General features: G+C 36.8%; 1 protein-coding gene and 2 pseudogenes across 1 annotated transcript; 2 read left to right on the forward strand and 1 right to left on the reverse strand.

The window, feature by feature from the left end:
- Positions 1-1,082: 1,082 nt before the first annotated feature.
- On the reverse strand, positions 1,083-12,611 carry eIF2A (eukaryotic translation initiation factor 2A). The gene is made up of 6 exons (XM_014240079.3): positions 12,488-12,611; positions 11,609-12,409; positions 9,572-9,742; positions 8,654-8,828; positions 4,111-4,382; positions 1,083-2,224 (listed from the first exon to the last, which is right to left on the reverse strand). The coding sequence occupies exons 1-6, from the start codon at positions 12,531-12,533 to the stop codon at positions 1,794-1,796; spliced, it is 1,896 nt and encodes a 631-aa protein (XP_014095554.2). The 5' UTR covers positions 12,534-12,611; the 3' UTR covers positions 1,083-1,793.
- A 7,767-nt stretch (positions 12,612-20,378) lies between these two features.
- On the forward strand, positions 20,379-20,531 carry LOC118680594 (5.8S ribosomal RNA; annotated as a pseudogene).
- A 3,069-nt stretch (positions 20,532-23,600) lies between these two features.
- On the forward strand, positions 23,601-23,753 carry LOC138857966 (5.8S ribosomal RNA; annotated as a pseudogene).
- The last annotated feature ends 1,130 nt before the right edge of the window (positions 23,754-24,883 follow it).

Here is a 24,883-nt window from a genome sequence, read left to right on the forward strand (position 1 = left end):
TAACATTTAAATAAATGTTGCATAAATAAAGTTTATTTGACAATTCAATAATTAAATATGAGCAATGATATTTACATATGCTTACAATTATCATTAAAATATTAACCATACATATGCATGTATATAATTTATATTTACCATATCTTCTTAAATTTTTTGTTTTGAATATAACTTTGATAAAATGCAGTTGGCATCATGATCGACCGAAGCTATGTTACCTATTCAAGATTTGTGCGCAAATGAAAACAGCTCTGACGAACTTCCAAAATGACAGTACATCGCTAGCAATGTATGGCATGCAATGTAATTACACAATAATTGCCAAAACTTTGGCAATATGCAGTCTCCATTGGCAATATTGCTAGGCAATTCAGATTTTTAGCAATCTTTAATTGCCTGTCGAGATGCCCCTTTACGGTTTTCAACTCAACTGTATATTGGTTGAAGTTTTGAATATCGGTATTATGGTTTTCAACTCAAAACCGTCAAAAAAATTCGGTTGAAATGTTGTCAAACTTCTGTGCCAGTGGGGTTGACTAATCAAAAATTTCAACTGCTGATAAGTAGTTGTAGCTTCAATGGTTAGCATATACTATTTAGGCCAACATTTTTATGGCAAAATAATAAACCAAATGAGGTTATTAAGACAAAATGTAAATCCCTTAGGACAAGAAAGCTCTAAGGCGCTCGCAGGAGAAAATACCTACAATAAAAATAAAAAAATTAACTAGAATTGTAAAATTGTCATTTCTCATATCTCTGACTACACCTAGTACCTTTAAAAGTATGATGGCTGCTACTCACCTTCAGAAAGGGCGCTACACGTAGGTTTCAGTTGCATTCTGAATATGCAACGGTTAAGTCGTGAGCTACTGCTATGAAAGTAAAACAATATGCTACTTTATACTATTGATTTTTTATTAAATATTAAAAATTAAAGAAGTTTCTTTGTGCACTCTATTAACAAGTAATTCGAACGATTTACTCTTTTGTTTTTGTCAATTATTATTTTTTATTGTTTCAGTTAATTTCATTTTGTATTTCAACCTGAAACTCAAAGACTGGCCAATTTAAAAACATAATTATTTATTGTATTAATTTATTTTTTCTTAAAATTTTTCAAGTAAATAGAATTATCTTTATGATATTGCAATTTGAAACGCATTAATCATTTACATATCGTCGTCTAAAATGTAAAATAACGTAAGATCACTTTTTACAGGAGTAGGAAAAACGGTATAAAATAGAAACTACTTATATTTTATACATATAAAAATTATGACGTAGTTAATCGTAATCAATGAAAAACCTCAATTTGGAATTTTGAGATGATAGGTGGTCTTGCATTTTAGGTGACGATATGCTCCATATGTTGAAATTTTGGCTTAATTTTATCCATTTTTATCTTATCGGTTTACAATGTTTAACGTTGCATATAGATACTGTACAAATATTGTAATCAAACTGAATTGTGGTGGTTTGCAATAGTACATTTTCGAAGTCGGTCAAACAAGTAGTTGCGCATGAATTGCACGGTGCAACTGTACGTACAAAAGCTTATTTTGAAGAATAAAGTCGCATACCGAACATAAATTTATTGTCAATAATAACTGTTTACAATGAATATAGAAGTTTCTATTGTTTTTGGAAAAAATACAATATGTTTTGTACAGTATCATACAAAAAGTTAATACAAAATAAAGATTAATGCTTAATCCCAATTTTCCATTTACATATTTGCAAACCTTAACTAATTTTGAAATAATTTAAACGGCATGGATATTGTGTGGCAGTTAAAAAATGTGGTCGGTTTCAGATGTGGTTAGCTTTAAGTCCTTTAATTCTTCCAAGAACTTAGCCTCCATTGAAATTTTATTTAGTTGATTTAACTCAAGGGTTTCACCTTGCTCTTGACGCAACTTCAGTTTTTTAATGTCGGACAATTTTTTTGCGACGTGACGAATTTTTTTCTCTTTCTCCGAGTTTGGTTTTTTTGATGCTTGTGTTTGACCTTCTGGACTGTTTGCATTTGTTTCCTTGTTTAATGTTTGTTTTGTTTTGATTCTCCGATTTTGATTATTCAGCTGCTCATCATTTAAATTAGATTCGCTTTTGAAATCTTTTTCGGCACTTGTTGTAGACGTCGCATAATTTCCATCAACCATGTCTTTTTTATTTTTTACCCTGTTTGCTTTCAAACCGCCTTTTCTGCCAACTGGGAAACCTTTAAACATAAATTATATGAAGAACGCATTATCATTATTTATAAAAATATAACAAATCTGTATAAACCCTTAAAATTTTTCATAATTTTTTTCAACAAAGATTTAGCCTATAAACTTGATAAATTTACTGGTGCTTAATGTAAATTGTTCTTATAAACTTTCGATTGTGATTATACCATACAATCGGTGCTAGTTTTCAGCTAACTACAGCAGAAAAGCTTTAATCTTCAATGATTTATTGATTGAATATTATTATATAGATATAAAAGAAGATTATAAAGAAGTGTTCGTGTGATAGAACAAACTTGTATACATTACTAATTTAAAATCTGTCAATACAATAAGGTAAGAATTTTAAAAATATTCGGCTCTAAAAAATTAGTGAATTTTTAACATAAAATTTTTGACCTTATTCCATTAAATTGAATTTAACAAGTAAGGAAGGGCTAAGTTCGGATGTTCGGTTAATTTTATACTCTCGTATACTCGTTTGAGATTTCTTTGTGGATTGACCGATATTTTCGGTAGAAGGTCAACTATAGGCACTGGGGTCCACATATTCAGTACCTAGGGGCTTGAACAGTTTTGGTTCGATTTAGACAATTTTTGGTCACAAGGTGGCATACTTTAAACGTATTATTCACGCAAAGTTTTACCGCGATACAATCATTGTTGCTTGAATTGCATAGTGGAAAGAAAAAAAATCAGATAAAATTTAAAATGATGTTATATGGGAAATAGGCGTGGTTATAATGCGATTTCGCCCATTTTCGTACTATAACATAGAAATGTGAAAAGAATGTTATGTATCGAATTTGGTTGAAATTTGTTAAGCAGATCCCAAGATATGGATTTTCACCTAAAAGTGGGCGGGGCCACGCCCACTGTCTAATTTTGATCGCGTCTCCTATAAAGTCATCTCACACCATCCCAGAGATAAAATTTAATGTCTCTGGCGAGTTTAGTACTTGGTTTAAGGGGCGAAATCGGATTAAAACCAAGCCTATTTTTCACATAACACCTTTTTATTTTCCATCTCATTCTTCCACTATGCAAATCAAGCAACAATGATTTTATTGCGGTAAAACTTTGCCTGAATAATGCGTTTAAAGTATGCCACTTTGTGACCAAAAGTTATCTATCGAACCAAAACTGTTCAAGCACCTAGGTACTGAATATGTGGGCCCCAGTACCTATAGTTCACTTTTTACAGAAAATATCGGTCAATGTGTAAGATATATAATTGAAATTCATATAATAAAATTAATAAATGAAACTCTCGATAATAGTATGTTTTTCAGTCAAAAATGGGTTGAATCGGTTCAATACTTCCTTTAATATAAAATTTTGCCAACACCTGAAGTTATTTCCCGGGCTTTGATCCTAGCAAGTTGCGAGAGTATAAAATGTTCGGTTACACCCGAACTTAGAACTTTCTTATATGTTTTTATATTACTATTATTTCTAATATATAGAGGAGTTTGATATCTTATATTGTATTTATTAAAGATAACAGGGAGCTTTTCTAGGCCTTCCCAAACTCTTGTCCGGATTCATCTGTAATGAATTATTTAAAGTTACTACAATCCTCAATGGGGTGTTCTCATACTCTTGTAAATTTTGGTAAGACAGTTTTGCATTTTTTGCTTTCGTGCAGTTTTGCAAGACCTGTAGAATCTCCCAAATACAAATAAAGTTTAACTAATATGTTTTCCTTTCTTATCACTGTGTAGATACTACTAAAAAATAGATATTTACCGCCCACCTTACCTGTGGGTACCTTACCCACAAAAAAGTTTACTATTACCCTAAAATATATAGTGCTTATTTAGAAAAAATGTTTACATGATATGTCAAATACTGTACGTAGTTTTATGAAAATTACCTGTTTGTGTTGAATTAACTTTAACTTGTGAACGTGGCATAAATTGTTCTGGGTCTTTTCCCTCTTTAATCATTCGAAGATGAGGGGGAGTGTATGCTTTTTTACTTGCTTCTGGTAAACTTGATTTAATTCCTTCGGGTTTTACCTTAGTTATCACGGGTTCCACAAATTGATTTTCAGAAAATTTTTGCCATTCAATTCCCAAAAGCTCTTGTCCATGTGGCCATATAGTTTCATGCACTAATGATCCTGAATAGTGATAGACCTTAAACCTGAAAGTAAAAATAATATATATCTTATCTTGATATGATCAATCAGTTTTTCTAAAATAATTAGTTGGTACAAAAATTTATAAAACAATAAATTTCCAGTTAGGTGAATTGTCATGTCAACAATTAATCGATCGATTTGAATAATATTTATTACATAATAACAGTCACTTGACTTTCTTATGTAAAAGCGTGAAAATGAAAAAAATCGGAGTAGAATTATGCTTGCATCGAAGCAACAATTTCAAATTCCATCACAAACTTTGTGGCAAACTTAATATACCTTGTTTAGGGAATAATAATCGTTACGAAAGAATTCAATATTCGCTATTTTACGAAACTATGAATGTATTACAATCGTATTGGGCTGTCAATGCTGCGTGTTCTCTTCTAAAAATGGTGCCTTCTAATCTGAAAAAATTGCAACATTTTCTGCCCGTCTGAAAACTTAAGGGTGAGAGTTGCCCATTTTTAGCTTTTGATAGTAATTTTTTTGAATTCAGTTTTTCTACTAATTATAATAAATCGATCAATTATGTTATGCTCAATAATAGGTGTTGAAACTGAAGGTGTGACTGATAAAAACGATAAAAAAAACACCTTTTAGGGTCCAGGTACATTGTTCTTAGGAATACACGCTCTCTGAATATCATTAAGATAACTCACATATTTTTAAAATACAATTTTTAATCAATCATGATGTTGCTATTATTGGCATATTAAATCTGGTTAGGATTAGGAAGTATTTAAGATATATAGCTTATATTAATTATAATTTTTGATTGGTTACAATTGGCGTTTTCAAACAAATTGCTGAGATGGCAAATGGATTTAAGTTATGATTACGACATCAATTAAAAAAAAACAGATTTTAAAAAATGTGATCGAGGTTACAGACTTCTTATATGTGCTTTTCATTATACAATAGGGGTTACAAATAATGCATTGAAAAATATAATAGAATTCATTTTTGAATTATTTTTTATTTATTTTGTAATTCCGAAAATATTATTCGAACGCTACTTGAGGACATCCAGGACTGAAGCGGTAGACTATTAACTACCTGAGCGATCTTTGACCTTTCTCGCTTCTTCTCTGCAAGGATCCTAACACTCTCCTCCACTAAATCCACAGCGAACATTTTCACAAACTGGACGAAGGACTACATACTGGATATAAACTTTAAAGTCAATGGCGGTAAATTTCCGATGGCCATTAACCCTAAAATTTTAGGTGTTACATTTGACAGCCTGTGTTCCTTGACTCCTCACACGACCGCGATAACTGCCAAAATACAGAGCCACAAGAAAATCCTGAAATCGCTTGCCGGCAGCTGGCAACTTTCAAAGCAGTCGGCCGGTCGGTCTTAAATTACGCTGCACCGATATGGTCGCCTGGATGTAGTGCAACGCAGTCGAAGAAGCTCCAGACATGTCAGAACACTACACTCCGGACTATCACGGGATGACTCTTGATGTCCCCAATAGAACACCTACATAGTGAGGCCCGTATGCCCCCGGTTAAGGAATATAACGAGCTCCTCTCCAAGCAGTTTCTGCTGGGATATTTTCTTAAAAACCATCCCTGTAGTAGTCTGCTTGAAGCGGAATCGCCATCAAGAGGTCCTTCCTTAATTACGTCGACGACATTGGACAGTACGCAGAGCAGGACGCAACGAACTTTAGACATGCACTGACCGCCATTCACAGTGCAGCCTGATGGCTTTCATCGACTCCCTCTCAGTGAATGGCGTACTAGGAGTAAAACCACTACCCATCGCAAACGTAGAGCTCGAGTGCAAATCTAGAGTGAACCTTGTGCAACTTCGTTCTGGATACTGTAGCAGGTTAAACTCCTACTTATCCAAAATAGCACCGACATACCAAATATATGTTCCGCATACAATGAGTCTTCACATGACTCTAACCACCTCTTTGCATGTCCAACGAACTCCACTCATCTAACACGCATTTCCCTATGGTCCGACCCCGTCGAAACAGCTCGTTTTGTTAAGGGACCTCGACGACAACCAAATTGAAACTTACCATACAAGCGGGGACTAGGTAACCGTTAAAATTACAACAACATGTAAATTCACCCGTTCCCATGGCAGTCGGGTTGAAGTAATCGGAACGGCCAAGGACTGTCAAATCGGCACCATTCCTCGAAATTACTGCAGGGATGTTTTCTGCCGTCCCCTCTTGACCCGTGCTGGCATCGAGTCCAACCCGAGCCCCGAGGAATTCTTTTGCTGCATATGCGCTAAAAGACTCCATCCAAACTACACCTCGGTTAGGTTCAATACATGCAATGGATGGAGCCATCTTAAGACCTGTTCAGTCCTTAAGGCACATAGGGAGTGGACCACAAGTTACGTGGCTTCCTGCTGCCAACGCACTATTGCGACACCTGCCTCAACGGCTGTGCAATCTGCACCATGTTCGCGCACTGCGCCGCCACTCCAGTCGAGTGGCCAAGGAAGGACCTCTACGGCCCTAAGGAGCTCTAGGCAGCATGACTCCCAGTCTGACCAATGGATAGATCACCTGAAGTCCTGCAATCTCTCCACCGGTGTAAGTAAGTTTTGTACTACTGTCAAGGCCTTGTTTAATCCGAAGGGACATGACGACCGGGTTGAAATTCAATTCGATGGCCATGCCTCCTCGGACCCGAAAAAGTGCGTAAGCTATTTTAGCCGGCAGTTTACACTGCACCCTTCGACCGACAAGGCCAAACGATGTGTTACTCGACGGCTGCGCAAAATGCCAAAAGACTGCGCATCACTTACTTTCAGCGATGGGGAGGTTCAGAGTGGCATCAAAAAGACCAAATCGTCCAAATCCATTGGCCCTGACGGAATTAGCATGCTGATGCTAAAACATCGAGGCTCGACGGGAGTAAGCTACCTCACCAAGGTCCTCAACTTGTCGATGTCCACTCTTCAAATACCCGATGTGTGGAAAGTCGGTAGAGTGGTCCCACTACTGAAACCTGAGAAAGCCGCCAACAAAGGGAAGTCCTATCGCCCGATAACTCTCCTTTCCCCAGTAGTGAAGACACTTGAGGCCGAATTTTAGGCGTAACATTGGACAGTCTGTGCTCCTTCATTCCTCACACGACCGCGATAGCTGCCAAAGTACAGAGCCGCAACAAAATCCTCAAATAGCTTGCCTTGGGGAAAAGCCAAAGAAACGTTATTGGCAACATACAAGGCAATCGGCCGACCGGTCCTAAACTATGCATCACCAATATGGTCGCCTGGATGTAGTGCAACGCAGACGAGGAAGCTTCAGATTTATCAGAACACTGCACTCCAATAAAACACCTGCACAGTGAGGCCCTTATGTTTCCGATTAAGGAACATAATGAGCTCCTCTCCAAGCGGTTTTTACTGGGGTGTTTTCGTAAAAATCGCCTCTGCAGTCGTCTGCTTGAAGCGGAACCGCCTCCTAGGAACATCAAGAGGTTATTCCTTGATTACGTCGACGATAGTACGACCGACCTGACATCGGACGCAACGAACTACAGATAAGCACTGACCGCCATTCACAGTGGAGCCATTAGCATTCATCGACTCCCTCTCAGTAAATGGCGTACTAAGAGTCAAACCACGCCTTAAACGCCTTATCTATAATAGACTCCGACATTCCAACATATGTCCTGCTTGCAATGAGGCTCCGCATGATACGAACCACCTCTTTGCGTGCCCATCAAACCCAACTCATCTAACATCTTTTTCCGTATGGTCCGACCCTGTCAAAACAGCAAAACAGCCTGTTTCTTGGGCCTCCCGTTAGATGACCTCGACGACAACCAAACTATCACTTATCATCCAAGCGGGGACTAGATAACCGTTACAACAAAAACAACATTATTTGATATCTACTATATCGATTAGTTTCAGATGTTACAAACAACCGTTAGGTGAACAAAACTATTATGCTCTCTGTTTAAACATGTTGCAAGAGTCGAAAAGTTGTATTCCAGAATTAACATTTTTTCGCGTTTGCGTTAAGAAATTAATATTAAACGTTTAATAATCGCAATATTATATAACATTTTTTACTGTCAAAATCAGTGTAAGTGTTAACTAAAAAAAAAAAATTATTTTAGTTTTAATTAATGTCTTAAAAACCAGATTTATTGTTGAGACATCGAGTGAATATATACATCTGAAATATTATGCGGGTTAAGGATAGACTTATTAAAACATTTGCTAAATAATTAAATGTATATAAACTGAGAAAAGCACTAAAGTGATCTAGTTTACGTACCCGTTTCCTATCCGAAGTCTTGGAGCTGTTGTGGCTGTAATAAAATACATTCCGTTAGGGTTCCATTCAAAGTATGTTGTATCAGGGCATTTTATATTTGTCATGTTTTCTTTTTTCTTAATGTCCCATATTTCCACGTTTCCCGGTAAATTACCAAAACCTGCTAAAGCTAGAAGTGCAAAGTAGTTAAGAATACCTTATGAATAATATATTTAAAGTATAAGGAGGCATTCTAGTCTACTATTACTTACATATTTCAACAGTTTAGATATTCAAAAATATATCTCTAAAAGGATTTTACAAAATTCAAATTATTTTCAGCCGTTTTTGTGTCGTTGCAATTTGACCAGTTTAGTTTTAACTTAAAACTTTAAGCGCGTTTTTCTCGAAACTATCTTTTTCAAAACTATACCCACGATTTCTCAGCTTCTATTGAACCGATTCACCTGAAATTTTCTTATAGACTTGTCTATGTCCGGACGTAACCATATCCCCATATTTCAATTTGTACTATTTTTAAAAAAATACGAAACAGCAAAAAACAGTGGCAAAAAATTGTTTTTTTTTCAGTTTTTCCGTAGTTTCAGACATTGCGACATTATTATAGATTTAGATTTGTGGTCTCAAATATATAAGAGAGGGTGTGAAATCGTGAGTATGGTTGGTCACGTGCAATTTTTTGAGAGCCTCACTACACATCAGCTGCTAGTTTTTTTCAATTTTTAACATTTTTTATTTTTTCCTGTATTCTTGTTTATTAATATTAATAACTAATAAAAAAAAATGGATAGTAAAAATATAGATTGCCTTTTTTTACGACACTTCAAAAATAACCTGAAATTCATGCCTCTAGACTAGAAGACCCCTTTAATAATTCAAACACATGTTAAATAAATAAAGAATTTTTGAAAAGGATATGATTTCCGAATGAATTAAAAAAAGCACAATTCCGAGGACCCTCTCCAAAATCAAAAATAACATCACATTTCAAGTTGTAAAGTGCTGCCTTAGAAGGCATAAATCCATAAACCACAACAAACTCAGTTGCCTTTGGGCTCCATTTAACGCAATGAACAGGTCCTTCTTTTGCTGTAATATAAAGTCAAAACAAAAATAATATGTTATACCTATTTTAATTAATTTTATCAAAATGTTATAAGTTATTAATAATGTGGAGAAATAATTTCCAACATATAGCAGAAATTTTGTAACTAAATCGCACCTTACAACATCGTGTGCAAAAATCTGTCGGCAACTTCTCATAATTACTTAAATTTTTAATTTAATTTTACTGTAGCTTCTATACCAATATATATTCCATTTTGAAAGCATTGGTTTCTTTTCGTAAAGCCTAAGATCGTCAGTTCCCGATGTGTCCGTTAACTGACTGGCAAAAAGACAATCTACAAACTGAAGTTCTTGAGTATACAGATAATACAAAACAAAAAACAATAGAAAAATCATGAAGGTGATGTCCCAATGTGAAAAAAAATTCAAAAAGATATATGGGCGAACTATTTTAATATCAAAAAATTACATCCGAAAACATTTGGAGACTTAATTACCTAGAATGCAGTGACAAAACCGAAACCAAGCTTTCCATTCCCAAGGGAAGTTTTTCAAGAATATTCCAAGGGGAAGTCTATGCTATAAGTCGGTGTGTAAAGATAAACCTCTAATGCCACTATCGCAACGAAAGTATTGCCATACTCAGCGATAGTCAAGTGGCGATCTCTGATTATGAAGTTAAATCAATACTGGTGCAGGAAAGTATAGTAAGGCTGGACTCCTTATTTGGGAGTCTGGTCACAAGGGTATAGCCAGGAATGAAGCTCGTCAACAGCTTGCCCGCTCTGCAGCTTCCACACGAATGGTAGAATCAGAACCGTACATCGCGGTTGATACCCATACCATAAAGGAGCTGTTCCGTAATGAGGAAAGCGTAGGCATGCGCATTGCCAGGTTGCTAATGGATGGTTACAACCTCAGCAGGTTTAAAATCGTAATCAATATCCCCAGAAATAAATTGCGGCTACTTGTCGCGTTCTACAGCGGCTATTGCAAACTCAAGAAGCACTTACACAACATGGGCTTGGCCTCTTGTTGTTGTTGTTGTTGTTATAACGATTATCTAATCCCCGTTTGGGTGATAAATTCTAGATTCGTTGTCGTCGAGGTCATCTAACGGAAGGCCCAGGAAACGAGCTGTTTCGACGGGGTCGGACCATAGGGAAAGGGGTGTTAGATGAGTGGGGTTTGTAGGGCATGCAAAGAGGTGGTTAGTGTCATGCGGAGACTCATTGCATGCAGGACATGTGTTTAGTATGTCGGGGGCTTGGCAGCAACAGCTTGGCCTCTTGTGTAAACTGTCGGTTCTTTTTTTTCACAAGAAAATGTTTAACTCGCTGAACTAGTAATTACAGCTAAGTGATCTGAATTCTGAAGAATTTCGCCGCTACAACAAGAACAACTAAGTGACTTGAAAAATATGTGCAAGGTGCGTCAAACATATTTGTAAATATATACCTAAATTATTGAAAAAATTCACGGATTTGTAATATTCGCGTCAAAATAAGACGATTTAAAAAAATTTCATTTTTGAGACCTCCTTAGTTGGGAACCTAAACTATACATTTACCTAAAATATTATTTAATAAATTTAATGATTTAAAGGCCTTTGTGGCAAAACAGAATATATATTCTCGTTATATATGTAAAAAGTTAATAAAAAATAAAAAAAGGATTTGATAAACATAGAGATAAAATATAAAAAAAATTGTGTTCCTGTAAAAAATGATTTTCGGCGTTAACGATATTACATATAAACCTATATATTATATATTTATGTAAGCAAAATCTCTTCTACAAAGTGCATTTCAGCTTTTCTGTGGTGACATCCGATATGGGAAAAATATACATAAATATATTATTTTCAGGTAACGCCATTGTACTCACATAAAGGTACCGAGCAAGAATCTCCCTTCGTCGCCATAAAATGTAATGATTGATTTCCATAATATGATGCTCCACTTTTATCAACTTCTGTAGATGTCAATAGAAGAATCCCGGAACCACGTTTGTTCCAAAGTAAATCAACACGATCAGCTTGGAAAAAACTTTTACATGCAATTGCTTGGTTAGGTAAAAGTGAAGGATATTTATAAAGCTTGCACATTGATGGACCTCCCTTACTACCGGGTGTATATACTGCAACATACGGAGGGCAAGCTCCTGGCGACAATGATACCACCGCACCTCTGTTACCACCAATTTTCCGTGTATGGCGGTGAAAACTCGTAATATCTCCTGATATCTCATAAAACAGTGCTTCACCACCTACAACTATGGCAAAAAGTGACTCGTCAGACGACCATGACGGCTCCCAGTCAGTAGGATTTTTCTGCACAGTAGCAAACACTTCCAACCCAGAACTAAGTTCATATATGAACATATTGGATGAACCTTCCGGCTTGTCTTTGGTAACAGTATATAATTCCCATGTTGCTAAGTAATTTCCAAGCGGCGAAAATTTGAGGTAGAAGGCTTTTGGACGTGGCAGTGTGCATTCAATCGCCCAATGGTTGGTTTTAAGAACTTTAATTTCGGTTCCATTTGAATAAGCAAAATATCTGCCATCTGCACTAAAAGAAATAGATCGGCAATTTTTGCTGTCTTCTTTTGGAAGATTTGGTTTATACGCATATTGTAAACTCAAATTTTCACACGACCATACTTCCACACCAGAATTGGAACGAACTAAAATTTAAATATTATGTTTCATATGTGGATATCATATATATTGAAGAAATTCTTTGAAATCCGAAAATTTCTCACCTGCAAGTGTAGGGCAAACAATAGAAGCACCACTATCCAAAGCCATTGCCAAATTCTAACCTGAATAAATGTTTACACAGTGTTGCCAAGCAACTCTGATCAAATAAAGAAAATTTAGACACATATGTCCTTAACGATGCATCTCGGCAGGCAATAAATTATGTCCAGAAATCTTTATTGCTCCCAATATCAACAACGGAGATTGTTTATTGCTTATGTTAAACAATACTTATGCGAATATATAACGGGTTCACTTCTAGTATACAGTGGTCCATCCTGACATTTAGGTGTCTTTCAAAGAATTCCTGAGTGTGGTACTATGAGCTCCGTAATTTAACAAATACTGACTTTTTCTTGCTCACTGTGCCTTGCTCACACACATTTTCAAGGGCTAACAGTGCTTGCTCAACCTCAGCAACACTGAAGACTTGTTTCAGCCAAAGATCATTTTCTTCTCGCTAATTCATTAGTGAGTATATATAGTAGAACACGCTCTTGCTACATAAATTGCTACGCAATATAATTAGAAGATATGGGATGGAAAGTTATAGCCTTCAAAAACTTATACTGAAAACAATTTTATATCACGATACAGCTATTTTGAAATTTACACGTCCTCATTTAATACCGAAAAACGCATAACAACATATTTTTGTTTATATTGTAACGGATTTCTCGATAAATCGTCTACCTGTAACTCACTCTTGAGTTCGATCACTAGATTGTTAAATTAAAGTCCCAACTTAATGGCTATACACTTATCATTACTTTTGTTTCCAACAACTTAACACTTATTGCTCGATATTCGAGTTTACAACTTATTGTTTATAGCTTAATTGCTTTTTACACTTCAACACTCTAATATGAACTGTCCCTGCTGCACAATCCGGCAGCCCTTATATAGTAAATTTTTAACAAAAGTACGGTACTAGAACATTCTGACAACTACGAATTCGCTGGTATTCGTGTTCGCCACACTGCCCTCTACCTAAGTCTGGTCGTCCCGATTAGACATATTTGCGGTACCAAACGCTGCAAGCCGTTCCAGATGAACCACCTTCATTTTATTCCTTGGTCTTCCAATGGTCTGTATGCGATACACTACATCATTGAGTCGTTTAATAACCTGGTATGGCCCTTCCCAATTGCACTGTAATTTGGGAGATAATACTTTCTTGCGTTGTGGGTTATATAACAATACCCAATCGCCTTCAATAAAACCCTCAGAGTTTATAGCCATGTCGTATTTTGCTTTCATCTTATCGCTCATAATTTTTTTGCGCTGTCTCACCATAGCATTTTTATCCCTCATCTCGTCTTCTAGGATGCTATTGAATTCCTTAGTATTTCTTCCTTCGTTGGCGTCCCTTGCTGGAGTCTGCCCCGTTGTTTCATGTACAGCAGATCGATAAGCTATCAGGAACAAGGATATATGGGTATCCCAATCTTTTTGATACTTGTCCACAACTTTCCTCAAATGTTCTTCCAAAGATTGAATCGTTCTACCATGCCATCGGACTGCGGATGTAGTGCAGTTGTACGGGTAGCTTCTGGCATATCTCCTGTATTAGAGCTGATTCAAAATTTCTCCCTTGGTCAGAATTGGAACACCATATCTCGATACCCAATTGTTGATGAATACATCCGCTACTGTTCCTGCCTCTTGGTTAGGAATTGCGTATACCTCTGGCCATCTGCTGAAATAGTCAATGACTACCAAAACATATCTGTTTCCTAATTTACTGATTGGAAATGGACCACCTACATCCATGGTTACTCGCTCAAACGGCGCACCTGAATTGTACCCAATTATGGCTTCGTCAACGATATCAGCCACTATAAAATTGCCTTTCCAATTACGATCTCGCACGTTACCGTTTCGATTTTGGACATGCTAATGCAGCGAAGCGTGTAGTGTTATCTCGTATTCCATTGACGAAAGTCTGAATTTTCGTGTCCTTGATGTATTCCATGGATTTATGTGCATAAGCTAAGTGAGTTAACCTGTCAATCTCTGTAGAAAACTCCTGCAGAGACTCATTGGCTTTCTGGCGGCGATTTCGAAACTCCATTTTAAAGATCTGCTTCCTGTGCTCATTACCATACCGTCTTTCTAATGCACCCATCAACGTTTCATGACTATTCGCCTCTCAGTTTGGAGTGGTCTGTAATATCTCCGCTGAAGATCCTTTTAATGCAACCAACAATGCAGCTACTTTATCTTCAGCGTTCCAATTATTTGAAGATGCCGTCTTTTCGAATTTAAACTTAAAAACGTGGAACGGAACAGTGCCATCAATGGATGGAGGTTTTACCTTGGCAGAAGCTGTTGACACAATTGACCGATTTAATTGTAGCTCGCGGATACGACCTTTTAATTCATCCATTTCAGTTTTAATTTTATCCCGCTCTTCCGAAATCTGTGAGGACGCTTCTGCTATTTGTGAGGTAACGAGGACAATTGGGATTGTTGTGTCAACATTTGTGATGACACCTCTGCTATTTGTTGGGTTATACGTGCATCCTGCTCTTTAAATTGTGTCGATATTTCTGTTGATATTTGAGACATACGTGTATTCTGCTCTTTCCCCATCTGCGATATTGCAGCAAAAATCATGTTTATGTCCATCATCTTTGACGAGCATTAAGCCTCTTCCTTTTCTCCTATCTTTGTTGTCTCTTCCTCTAATTCCTCTCCTCCTCTATGTTAAAGACATAATCCTCAACATTAATGTTTTCCGCCTCCATGGCCTCTCTCAACCATGATTGTAATTCATTTTTTAATCCATTTGTCGCCAAACCTCGTTGCTCCAGCTCCTTTTTCAGTTGTGGAATCGTTATCGTTAAACTTGGCCACTTTCAAATAATTATCTCCTTGGGAATTTATTTGACAATCCCACTTCTGACACCAATTGTAACGGATTTCTAGATAAATCGTCTACCTGTAATACTATGTTCGCACCGACACAAAATTCGTGTTTTCATAGACAAAAGAGGTTTTCACGCGAAAACTTGTGTTTTCATCCATACAAAATCTGTCAAACGAAAACACAGTTTTCGCTGAAAACCCCTTGAAAACTTACATTCCACTCATTATAATCGGTGCCTCCTCTAGTTTAATCGATATTATTAGAAGACATATTTTGCCAGCCCTAAATGTCAGTTGACAATTTGCTTACATTCCATAATTGGCCTAAACGTACACTACAAGAAACTGCTGATGGGTTCACCAATACACTCACATTTAATATGCCAGTACTGTTAATTTACATTTGCATTTTTAAATTCAGAACTATCCACTAATTGGAGAAAGACGTACCCAGAGCTATTGAGAGGAGGAGATGGCATCAAGTGAAAATTTATTTTTATATATTTTCATATATTATTATATTTTTTGTGGCATTCCTTTTTATATTTAGGTATATTATTATAACTAATTTTGATTAAAAGTTTGAAACTTATTAAAGAAATAAATATTATATTATCTACTGCGCAAAAGAATTTTTCACTTCTGATAGCGTTTCTGTCATAACTGACAATTTTCAGCTATGACGGATTTATGGTCAGCAATGACTCAGAAAAAGACATGAGAGTGAGCAGTATAGATATATAGTGAATCAATTCCGAATACCTATGTGTTAAAGAGAGATGCAAACTCACACACATACGTTTGTTTGCATCAGTTTTTGCACAAGGCTCTTAAGAAAATGATAGAAACTTTGTTCTGCGCGCTGACAACATTTTTTCAGCTATGACTGTCATATTGCCCTCACTGTTCTTGTAGAGTACATAACAAATGTAAACAAATAGATGTGTGAGCTGTCAATGAAAACTCATCGAAAACACACAATGTCGGTCAGAACGACTTTGGTTCCACAATCCACAAATTGTGTTTTCAAGAGGATTTCAGGGAAAACTTTAGTATAACGTCCCACGCTTTCGGGGATAAAATGGGTATGGGCGGATAGAGGAGATCCAGATCAAGAATATATATAGATATAGCCGCGGGAAACTTATAGTTTTCGAGATATTTGGGTTTAAAGTTCAAAATTTCGACTATTTAAAGTACGCATTTTTCCCATTTCGAATGAGTTATACACTTATATTTTCCACTTTTATATCCACTAACACTTCACTAATTCGTTTGTACACATTTATTTTACATTATATAGTGCAAAAATAGTTTAATTCAATAATTAAATTATTGTTAAATACTATTATTTCTGACAATAGCAAAAGGGTTGCAAAATTTCAAATAACCAGTGTTACCTTATCGACATCTTTTGTAATTGAAGTATTATGTTATACCCTCTATGACAATATTACTTTTTTCTTGTAGAACTTCTTTCGCTACCTTTCTTGCGGCGTGATGGATTCGTGCCCAGAAAGTTAATCTGGGGTCCAGTCTTACGCCTAGGTAGTTCACCGCTTTTTATGTCCTTGGGGTATCCGTTGTTTGCATACTTATTTCGAGAGGTATGTGCTTATTTGTTAGCAGTAGTAGCTCTGTTTTTTACGTAGCGAGCTAGAGGTTGTGTGAGTCGAGCCATGTTTGCGTCCATATCATGACCTGGTTAAGCTTCCTTCGCGTATCTTCTGTGTCTCGGGCTGTAATTACTGCTGCGATGTCGTCCGCGTAGCCAATTAGGTACGATTCGTCTGGCATTTCAAGTTTTACTATGGCGTCGTAGCTGATATTCCACAAGTCTGGGCTTAAAATAGATACTTCTGCAGCTCCTGACGTAACGCTATCTGTCGTGATCCCTCTCTGGTTTGGTACAGCAGTTTTCTATTGCTGAGGTAGTTGGGGATTCTAAAACTTTTTTCGAGAGCGTCGATTATGTCCGTCCATCTAGCGCTGTTGAAGGCGTTTCGGACGTCTAGAGTCGCCAGCAAAACTACTCTTTTGTACTTATGACATCTACGCTGTGCGGCTTCTACGCTTTCAGTTATACATCTCATAGCTCCTAAAGTTGACCTGCTGGTTCTAAAGCCGTGTTGTTTAGGGAAGGGTCCTCCGGCTTGATGGCCGATTCGAGTCTGGGTTTAAGTAGCCTTTCATAAAGCTTTCCCGCTATGTCGAGCATATATAGTGGACGGTATGCCGATGGTAGGTTGGGATCACCTTTCCCCTTACTGTCGTTGTTTTTTCCAAGGTTCAGGGAATATTCCGGCTTCGAGGCAGGCGTTGTACATGTTCAAAAGTACTGCCGGTCGCTCTGCAGCGATTTTTTAAGGACTCGTCCGGGGCGGGTGATTTATTAGTTTTGAGCTTGCCAGTGGCCAGTTGCAGCTCTTCGAGGGTGAACTGGGGGATGTGTTGGGAAGAGTGCGCTTACGATGTGATCCATTTTGGCAGCGGTTAAGTCAGGTGGCTTTGGTCGAACTCCGAGTCCCCAGGGGTTTTCGTTGACGTCCTCGCGTAGTTTCTTCCATTTTCTCTTTTTGCTATCGTCGATTACATGTTTCAGCTCCTTTTTCGCCGTTTGATATTGCTCAGCTTCTCTGGATGCGGCTCCTCCTCGCCTGGATCTCGTCTACGATCTACGAAGGCGAAGGTATGTGCGTCTGAATTGGGCGATATTTTCTGTCCACCAGTAAACTGCTGCTTTAAGTTTGCTGCAGGAAGCCTTGGGCATCGATTTGTGACATGCTCTTGTTATATTAAGCATTGTGTGCTCGACAACTTTTCTTGCAATTTTGGGGGAGCTGCTAGATGGGTTATGGTTGTCTATTGCGGAGATTAATTTCGAAGTGTTTAGTTTCGAGACGTTCCATTTTCGGGTTCCAGTATTTTTCTTGTACTGGTTGGCATTTGTTCCGGTGTCCACCGTAAAAGAGATGTACTGATGATCGCTGCCAGTGTAATCTTCTAGGACTCTCCATTTATTTACTAAGCCATGCGTTCTGATGATAGAGTGATATCTGGTGTGGTTTCCTTGCATCCCGGTCTTCTAAACGTGGTTGCATTTCCCGTATTAAGCACTATTAGACGAAGCCGAGCAGCCATTTATAGAATGCATTTTCCTGTAGAATCCGTGTTTGGCATACCACACTCTATGGCTTTTGAATTTAGGTCTCCGGCAATAATTAATTGACATTCTATAGACCTGGTATATCCTCAATATTTCGAGCTTTCCTTGAAATTCTTGTATGCTGTCGCTTGGCATCAAGTACAGCTAACTACAGTGTAAAGGTCGTATTTGGCCCATACGAAACCGTTGCCGTTACCTTTACCTATAGTGCCGACATCACTGCCTGGTGGTAGCCATATAGCTGCGGCTGAGCCGCTATCTTCTATCCAGGTTCCGCTCTCCTTCCTTTTACGGCCTCTGCGACTTCATTTTTTGTTGTAAGTGAAACGAGGTCTCTAATCTCTATATTAGCCTTTGGTTTAAGGTCGGCCACAGTTGCGGATTTTTGTATGGTGTGCTTGAGTGCCTCACAGAAGTTGGCTTTTGCAGTCTGTCCCTTCTCCAGCTCTAATAGTAGTGCCCCGGCTCTTGTTTTGCGAATCCCTTTAATCTTAACGTCTGCTTCTTTTAGGTTTACCTTGCTACGGATGTTGTTAAGGATCTCGCTACGCGGGTAACTATTGCCTTCTGCTGTCTTAATGATCACAGCCTCTGATTGTCGCTTGGGCCTATTATATGTTCTCTGACTTGAAGCTATATTTTTTTTTCTTGCTGCCTCTCCTCTGTGGTTTTGAGCGCTTCCACTACCTTGCCTCCTTCTGCATGGGTCTTCTTCGTCTTTTTAGACAAAACTTTTTGCCACTGGCCCTCCTTTTCGTTACGTGGTCGCACAATTTTTCGAGGCTCCACAGGGCTTGTCGCTCGCCGCTTCGAGGTTATTGACTCGGGGGTCGTGATGCGCCTGCTTAAATGTCCCCGTCTTTTCTCGGTTTCAATGATAAGCCAGTTTCTGCGATAACTCTTGATTACCTCAAAGAGTTCGTCTAGTTGTACCGTTCCGTTCTTAACGTCCACGTTTTTCTGTTTGGCCATCGCCGTTTTCATTATTTGCACGATGCTCTTGCACTTCTCTAAGGATTCCTCTTCTGCCTGTCTCATTTAGGTCATATACTCTTGTTTCGGTTTTGACGGCTTGCTTTGGAGTGGTGGAAAGTATAGGGGATCTAAGAATCCAACTACTCCTACGGAATAAGGTCCCGTATTCCTCGTTTTGGCCATCTTTATTTTGTTGTGTGGACTTTTATTGTTGATGTGGTGAATTCATTTTGTTTTAATGGGTCCCCGCTTCAATTCATATGAATCCCGTGGTTATCTATGCAAGCAGGGAGGCCACGCGAGGGTTGACACAAGTCCTTATGGGAGCTTATGTTCAGAGCCAGGTTCGAGTACGGATCAGGAGCTCGTCTCAACTGAACCTGTACGGCCATGATAATATGACAACGTGCAGTGAACGTACTTGAAGAACTGCTGGGGTTTTAACGAGACGGAAATGAGAACAGCATTAGCCTACCAGCCATTTCGGTGAGATTTCACTCTTACCTACTGAGGTGGTAGTATCCTGCTCTCACCAGCCCTTTGTCAGATTAATCCGTTACGGGTTTCCAGTATACCATAATCAGAATCTTACTGGCTTCGATTCTGATGGGCGTTTGCCAGGGTTTTTCTATTTGTGATTAAAAACATATGATTTTTTGGAAAAATTAAAAAAAAAACGCACAAATAGAGAAATATATAAAAGGTGTTACGGTTTTTGTTGCCCTAAGACATGCGCAGCTGCAAATGTTTGGATTGAAAATTACAATTTATTGAAAGATGTATTAAACTTTTGCATTAAAAATTTATTATTGATTAATTATTAATTATTTTAATAAATTAAAATTCTTTGACTTTGAATTAAAAAAATACAAAAAAATTATCACTCTAAGCGGTGGATCACTCGACTCATGGGTCGATGAAGAACGCAGCAAACTGTGCGTCATTGTGTGAACTGCAGGACACATGAACATCGACATTTTGAACGCATATTGCGGTCCATGCTGTTATTTACTTTAATTAATTTTAAAGTGCTGCTTGGACTAGATATGGTTGAGGGTTGTAAGACTGTAATTTAAGCATATGGCATATTATTTGATTGTATTTTTCAATACATAATATTAATAGCATAAAAAGAAATATAGAAAATATATTCTTGAATACCTCATATTTGAACGAAAATTTATGATAAATGAGAATCTTAGTATTCCCATAAAAGAAAAAATTTTCAACATTATTTAAATTATATTAAATAATACATAAGAGGAATGTCTAGCATAAAATAAATTTTTATTCTAGAATTAATTCCCTCTATTGTATTGTCGCTTTGTTGCCTCCCTCTCGTGGGTAGGTTCTCCCTCGGTGCAGCCCCGGGGGGTTGTGGACGCTTATTTAAAGGCGGCATTTGTTCGTATCTTCGTCGGAGGTTCATTGGGCCCGTGAGACATTTTGAGCCCTCCTCTCCTGCAGCTCTTGGTCGGGGGCTGAGCATTACTATTCGCAGCTAACTTACTTAGTGTAGGCCGTCCACTATCCGCCACCTGTGACCCCGGTAGTAGCCTGAGCTCGGCCCTACCATATGTATGTATATAATAAATAGTGTTTTAGTATAGGCTTTTATTTTTGCAAATTTTTGAAGTTCGAGAAAGAAAATTAAAACATATCATGTAATTTTGTTTTATGATTTGTTGTTAGCTTAATTGTTTCAACTTTAGTATATATATCTAGGAGAAAGCAAAGCTTGCTAATCTTTTTGTTTAAATTTATTAACTGGATGTAATATTATCTGATCCTAACTTATAAAAGGTTGAGACATGAAAAATTTGCAATTTTAAATAGTTTGTTTTTGACAGTATATTATTTTGTTTTATAGAAGTAAAAACCTAGCATTATTTTCAGATTTTTGGAAAAAAAACGACGGTTAATTGCAATCTGGTGACCGTTCAAAAAAAAAAATAGTTTTGAAGGAAAACAATTTGAAGTTTTACATGAAAGTCCCAGAGCTCCGAGAACACTTCGCTAATTATCGAATAACTCAAACAGTATTTGTCGGATTTACTTCACATTTTTAGAATATACTTTAAAATATTATATTTGAAAAAAATCTATTTTTAGAAAATTTTGACTATCTCTAATCCCTTAAGTTGCGAGTAAAGCAATCTCATAGATTTTTAATAAAGTTTTTTAATTAATATACTATTGAAAGAGATATCCTAGTTTTAAGAACACATTATTGAACCAATTATAAGTTTAAATATTTGTTAACTAACGCCAAATATTTTTTGCAGTGCTCTTCAAAATCCTAGCTAAAAGATTGATCGTTTCCGCTTCAAAAACTTTGGAAATCACGCATTCTCTATATCTTGTATTATTTTTTGGAAAATTGTAGTGGGGACCACCCGTAAGAGGTTAATATAAACAAGTAAGAAAGTTCTAAGTTCGGATGTAACCGAACATTTTATACTCTCTTAACTTGCAAGGATCAAAGCCCGGGAATTTTTTTCAGATGTTTGCACAATTTTATATTAAAGGATCCGATTCAACCAATTTTTGACACAAAAACATACTATTATCGAGAGTTTCATTTATTTATTTTATTATATGAATTTCAATTATATATCTTGCACATTAATCGATATTTTCGTTAAAAAGTCAACTGGGGTCCACATATTCAATACCTAGGGGCTTGAACAGTTTTAGTTTGATTTAGACAATTTTTGGTCACAAGGTGGCACATTTTAATCGCATTATTCACGCAAAGTTTTACCCCGATACAATCATTGTTGCTTGATTTGCATAGTTGAAAGTGAAAGAATCAGATGGTATTTAAAATGGTTTTATATGGGAAATAGGCGCGGTTGTAATCCGATTTCGCCGATTTTCGTACATAGAAATATGAAAAGAATGTTATGTATCGAATTTGGTTGAAATCGGTTAAGCAGATCCCAAGATATGGGTTTTCACCTAAAAGTAGGCGGTGCCACGCCCACTGTCTAATTTTGAACGGGATTGCGTGTTTAGTGCTTAATTTATCGCGCTTTTGGTAGTTCTTAACAGTACCGTTATATGGGAAGTGGGCGGGGTTGTCACCCGATTTCACCCATTTTCACACTGTCAATAGAGGTGCTAAAAACATTTGTTCTCAGTGAATTTTGTTATTACAGGTTTAGCTGTTTAGGAGATATGCACATTAAACCTATTAGGGGCGGGACTACGCCCAAAAAAAATTTTAAGCTGCAGATGCCCCTCCCTAATTTGATCCTGTATACCAAATAACAGTCTTACATCTTATTGCGGAGCTTAGTTTTGACAATTTATTTGTTTTTGATTAATGGCGTTTTGTGGGCGTGGAAGTGGTCCGATTACGCCCATCAGCAATACAAACCGACTTACGGTATCAAGTAACATGTGTACCAAGTTTCATAAAGATATCTCAATTTTTACTCAATTTACAGCTTGCACGGACGGACGGACGGACAGACATTCACCCGGATTTCAACTCGTCCCTTCATCCTGATCATTTATATATGTATATATAACGCTATATCTAACTCGATTAGTTTTAGGTGATACAAACAATCGTTAGGTGAACAAAACTATTATACTCTGTAGCAACAGGTTGCGAGAGCATAGAAATTCTAAACAAGGGAAACGATAGCTTCAGAGCTCCGTAGAACTTTTTTCCAAAAATAGTTTTAATTAGCCATTTCGGTGAGATTTCACTCTTACCTACTGAGGTGGTAGTATCCTGCTCTCACCAGCCCTTTGTCAGATTAATCCGTTACGGGTTTCCAGTATACCATAATCAGAATCTTACTGGCTTCGATTCTGATGGGCGTTTGCCAGGGTTTTTCTATTTGTGATTAAAAACATATGATTTTTTGGAAAAATTAAAAAAAAAACGCACAAATAGAGAAATATATAAAAGGTGTTACGGTTTTTGTTGCCCTAAGACATGCGCAGCTGCAAATGTTTGGATTGAAAATTACAATTTATTGAAAGATGTATTAAACTTTTGCATTAAAAATTTATTATTGATTAATTATTAATTATTTTAATAAATTAAAATTCTTTGACTTTGAATTAAAAAAATACAAAAAAATTATCACTCTAAGCGGTGGATCACTCGACTCATGGGTCGATGAAGAACGCAGCAAACTGTGCGTCATTGTGTGAACTGCAGGACACATGAACATCGACATTTTGAACGCATATTGCGGTCCATGCTGTTATTTACTTTAATTAATTTTAAAGTGCTGCTTGGACTAGATATGGTTGAGGGTTGTAAGACTGTAATTTAAGCATATGGCATATTATTTGATTGTATTTTTCAATACATAATATTAATAGCATAAAAAGAAATATAGAAAATATATTCTTGAATACCTCATATTTGAACGAAAATTTATGATAAATGAGAATCTTAGTATTCCCATAAAAGAAAAAATTTTCAACATTATTTAAATTATATTAAATAATACATAAGAGGAATGTCTAGCATAAAATAAATTTTTATTCTAGAATTAATTCCCTCTATTGTATTGTCGCTTTGTTGCCTCCCTCTCGTGGGTAGGTTCTCCCTCGGTGCAGCCCCGGGGGGTTGTGGACGCTTATTTAAAGGCGGCATTTGTTCGTATCTTCGTCGGGGGTTCATTGGGCCCGTGAGACATTTTGAGCCCTCCTCTCCTGCAGCTCTTGGTCGGGGGCTGAGCATTACTATTCGCAGCTAACTTACTTAGTGTAGGCCGTCCACTATCCGCCACCTGTGACCCCGGTAGTAGCCTGAGCTCGGCCCTACCATATGTATGTATATAATAAATAGTGTTTTAGTATAGGCTTTTATTTTTGCAAATTTTTGAAGTTCGAGAAAGAAAATTAAAACATATCATGTAATTTTGTTTTATGATTTGTTGTTAGCTTAATTGTTTCAACTTTAGTATATATATCTAGGAGAAAGCAAAGCTTGCTAATCTTTTTGTTTAAATTTATTAACTGGATGTAATATTATCTGATCCTAACTTATAAAAGGTTGAGACATGAAAAATTTGCAATTTTAAATAGTTTGTTTTTGACAGTATATTATTTTGTTTTATAGAAGTAAAAACCTAGCATTATTTTCAGATTTTTGGGAAAAAAACGACGGTTAATTGCAATCTGGTGACCGTTCAAAAAAAAAAAAATAGTTTTGAAGGAAAACAATTTGAAGTTTTACATGAAAGTCCCAGAGCTCGGAGAACACTTCGCTAATTATCGAATAACTCGAACAGTATTTGTCGGATTTACTTCACATTTTTAGAATATACTTTAAAATATTATATTTGAAAAAAATCTATTTTTAGAAAATTTTGACTATCTCTAATCCCTTAAGTTGCGAGTAAAGCAATCTCAT

This window comes from Bactrocera oleae, chromosome 6, assembly GCF_042242935.1.
Source record: "Bactrocera oleae isolate idBacOlea1 chromosome 6, idBacOlea1, whole genome shotgun sequence".
NCBI lineage: Eukaryota > Metazoa > Arthropoda > Insecta > Diptera > Tephritidae > Bactrocera > Bactrocera oleae.

Coding starts and splice junctions, on each gene's coding strand:
- eIF2A (XM_014240079.3), bottom strand. CDS start 12,533: ATGGCTTTGGATAGTGGTGCTTCTATTGTTTGCCCTACACTTGCAG. Junction 12,410..12,487: donor TGTTTGCCCTACACTTGCAG/GTGAGAAATTTT, acceptor TTTAAATTTTAG/TTCGTTCCAATTCTGGTGTG. Junction 2,225..4,110: donor AGTTAATTCAACACAAACAG/GTAATTTTCATA, acceptor TTATGTTTAAAG/GTTTCCCAGTTGGCAGAAAA.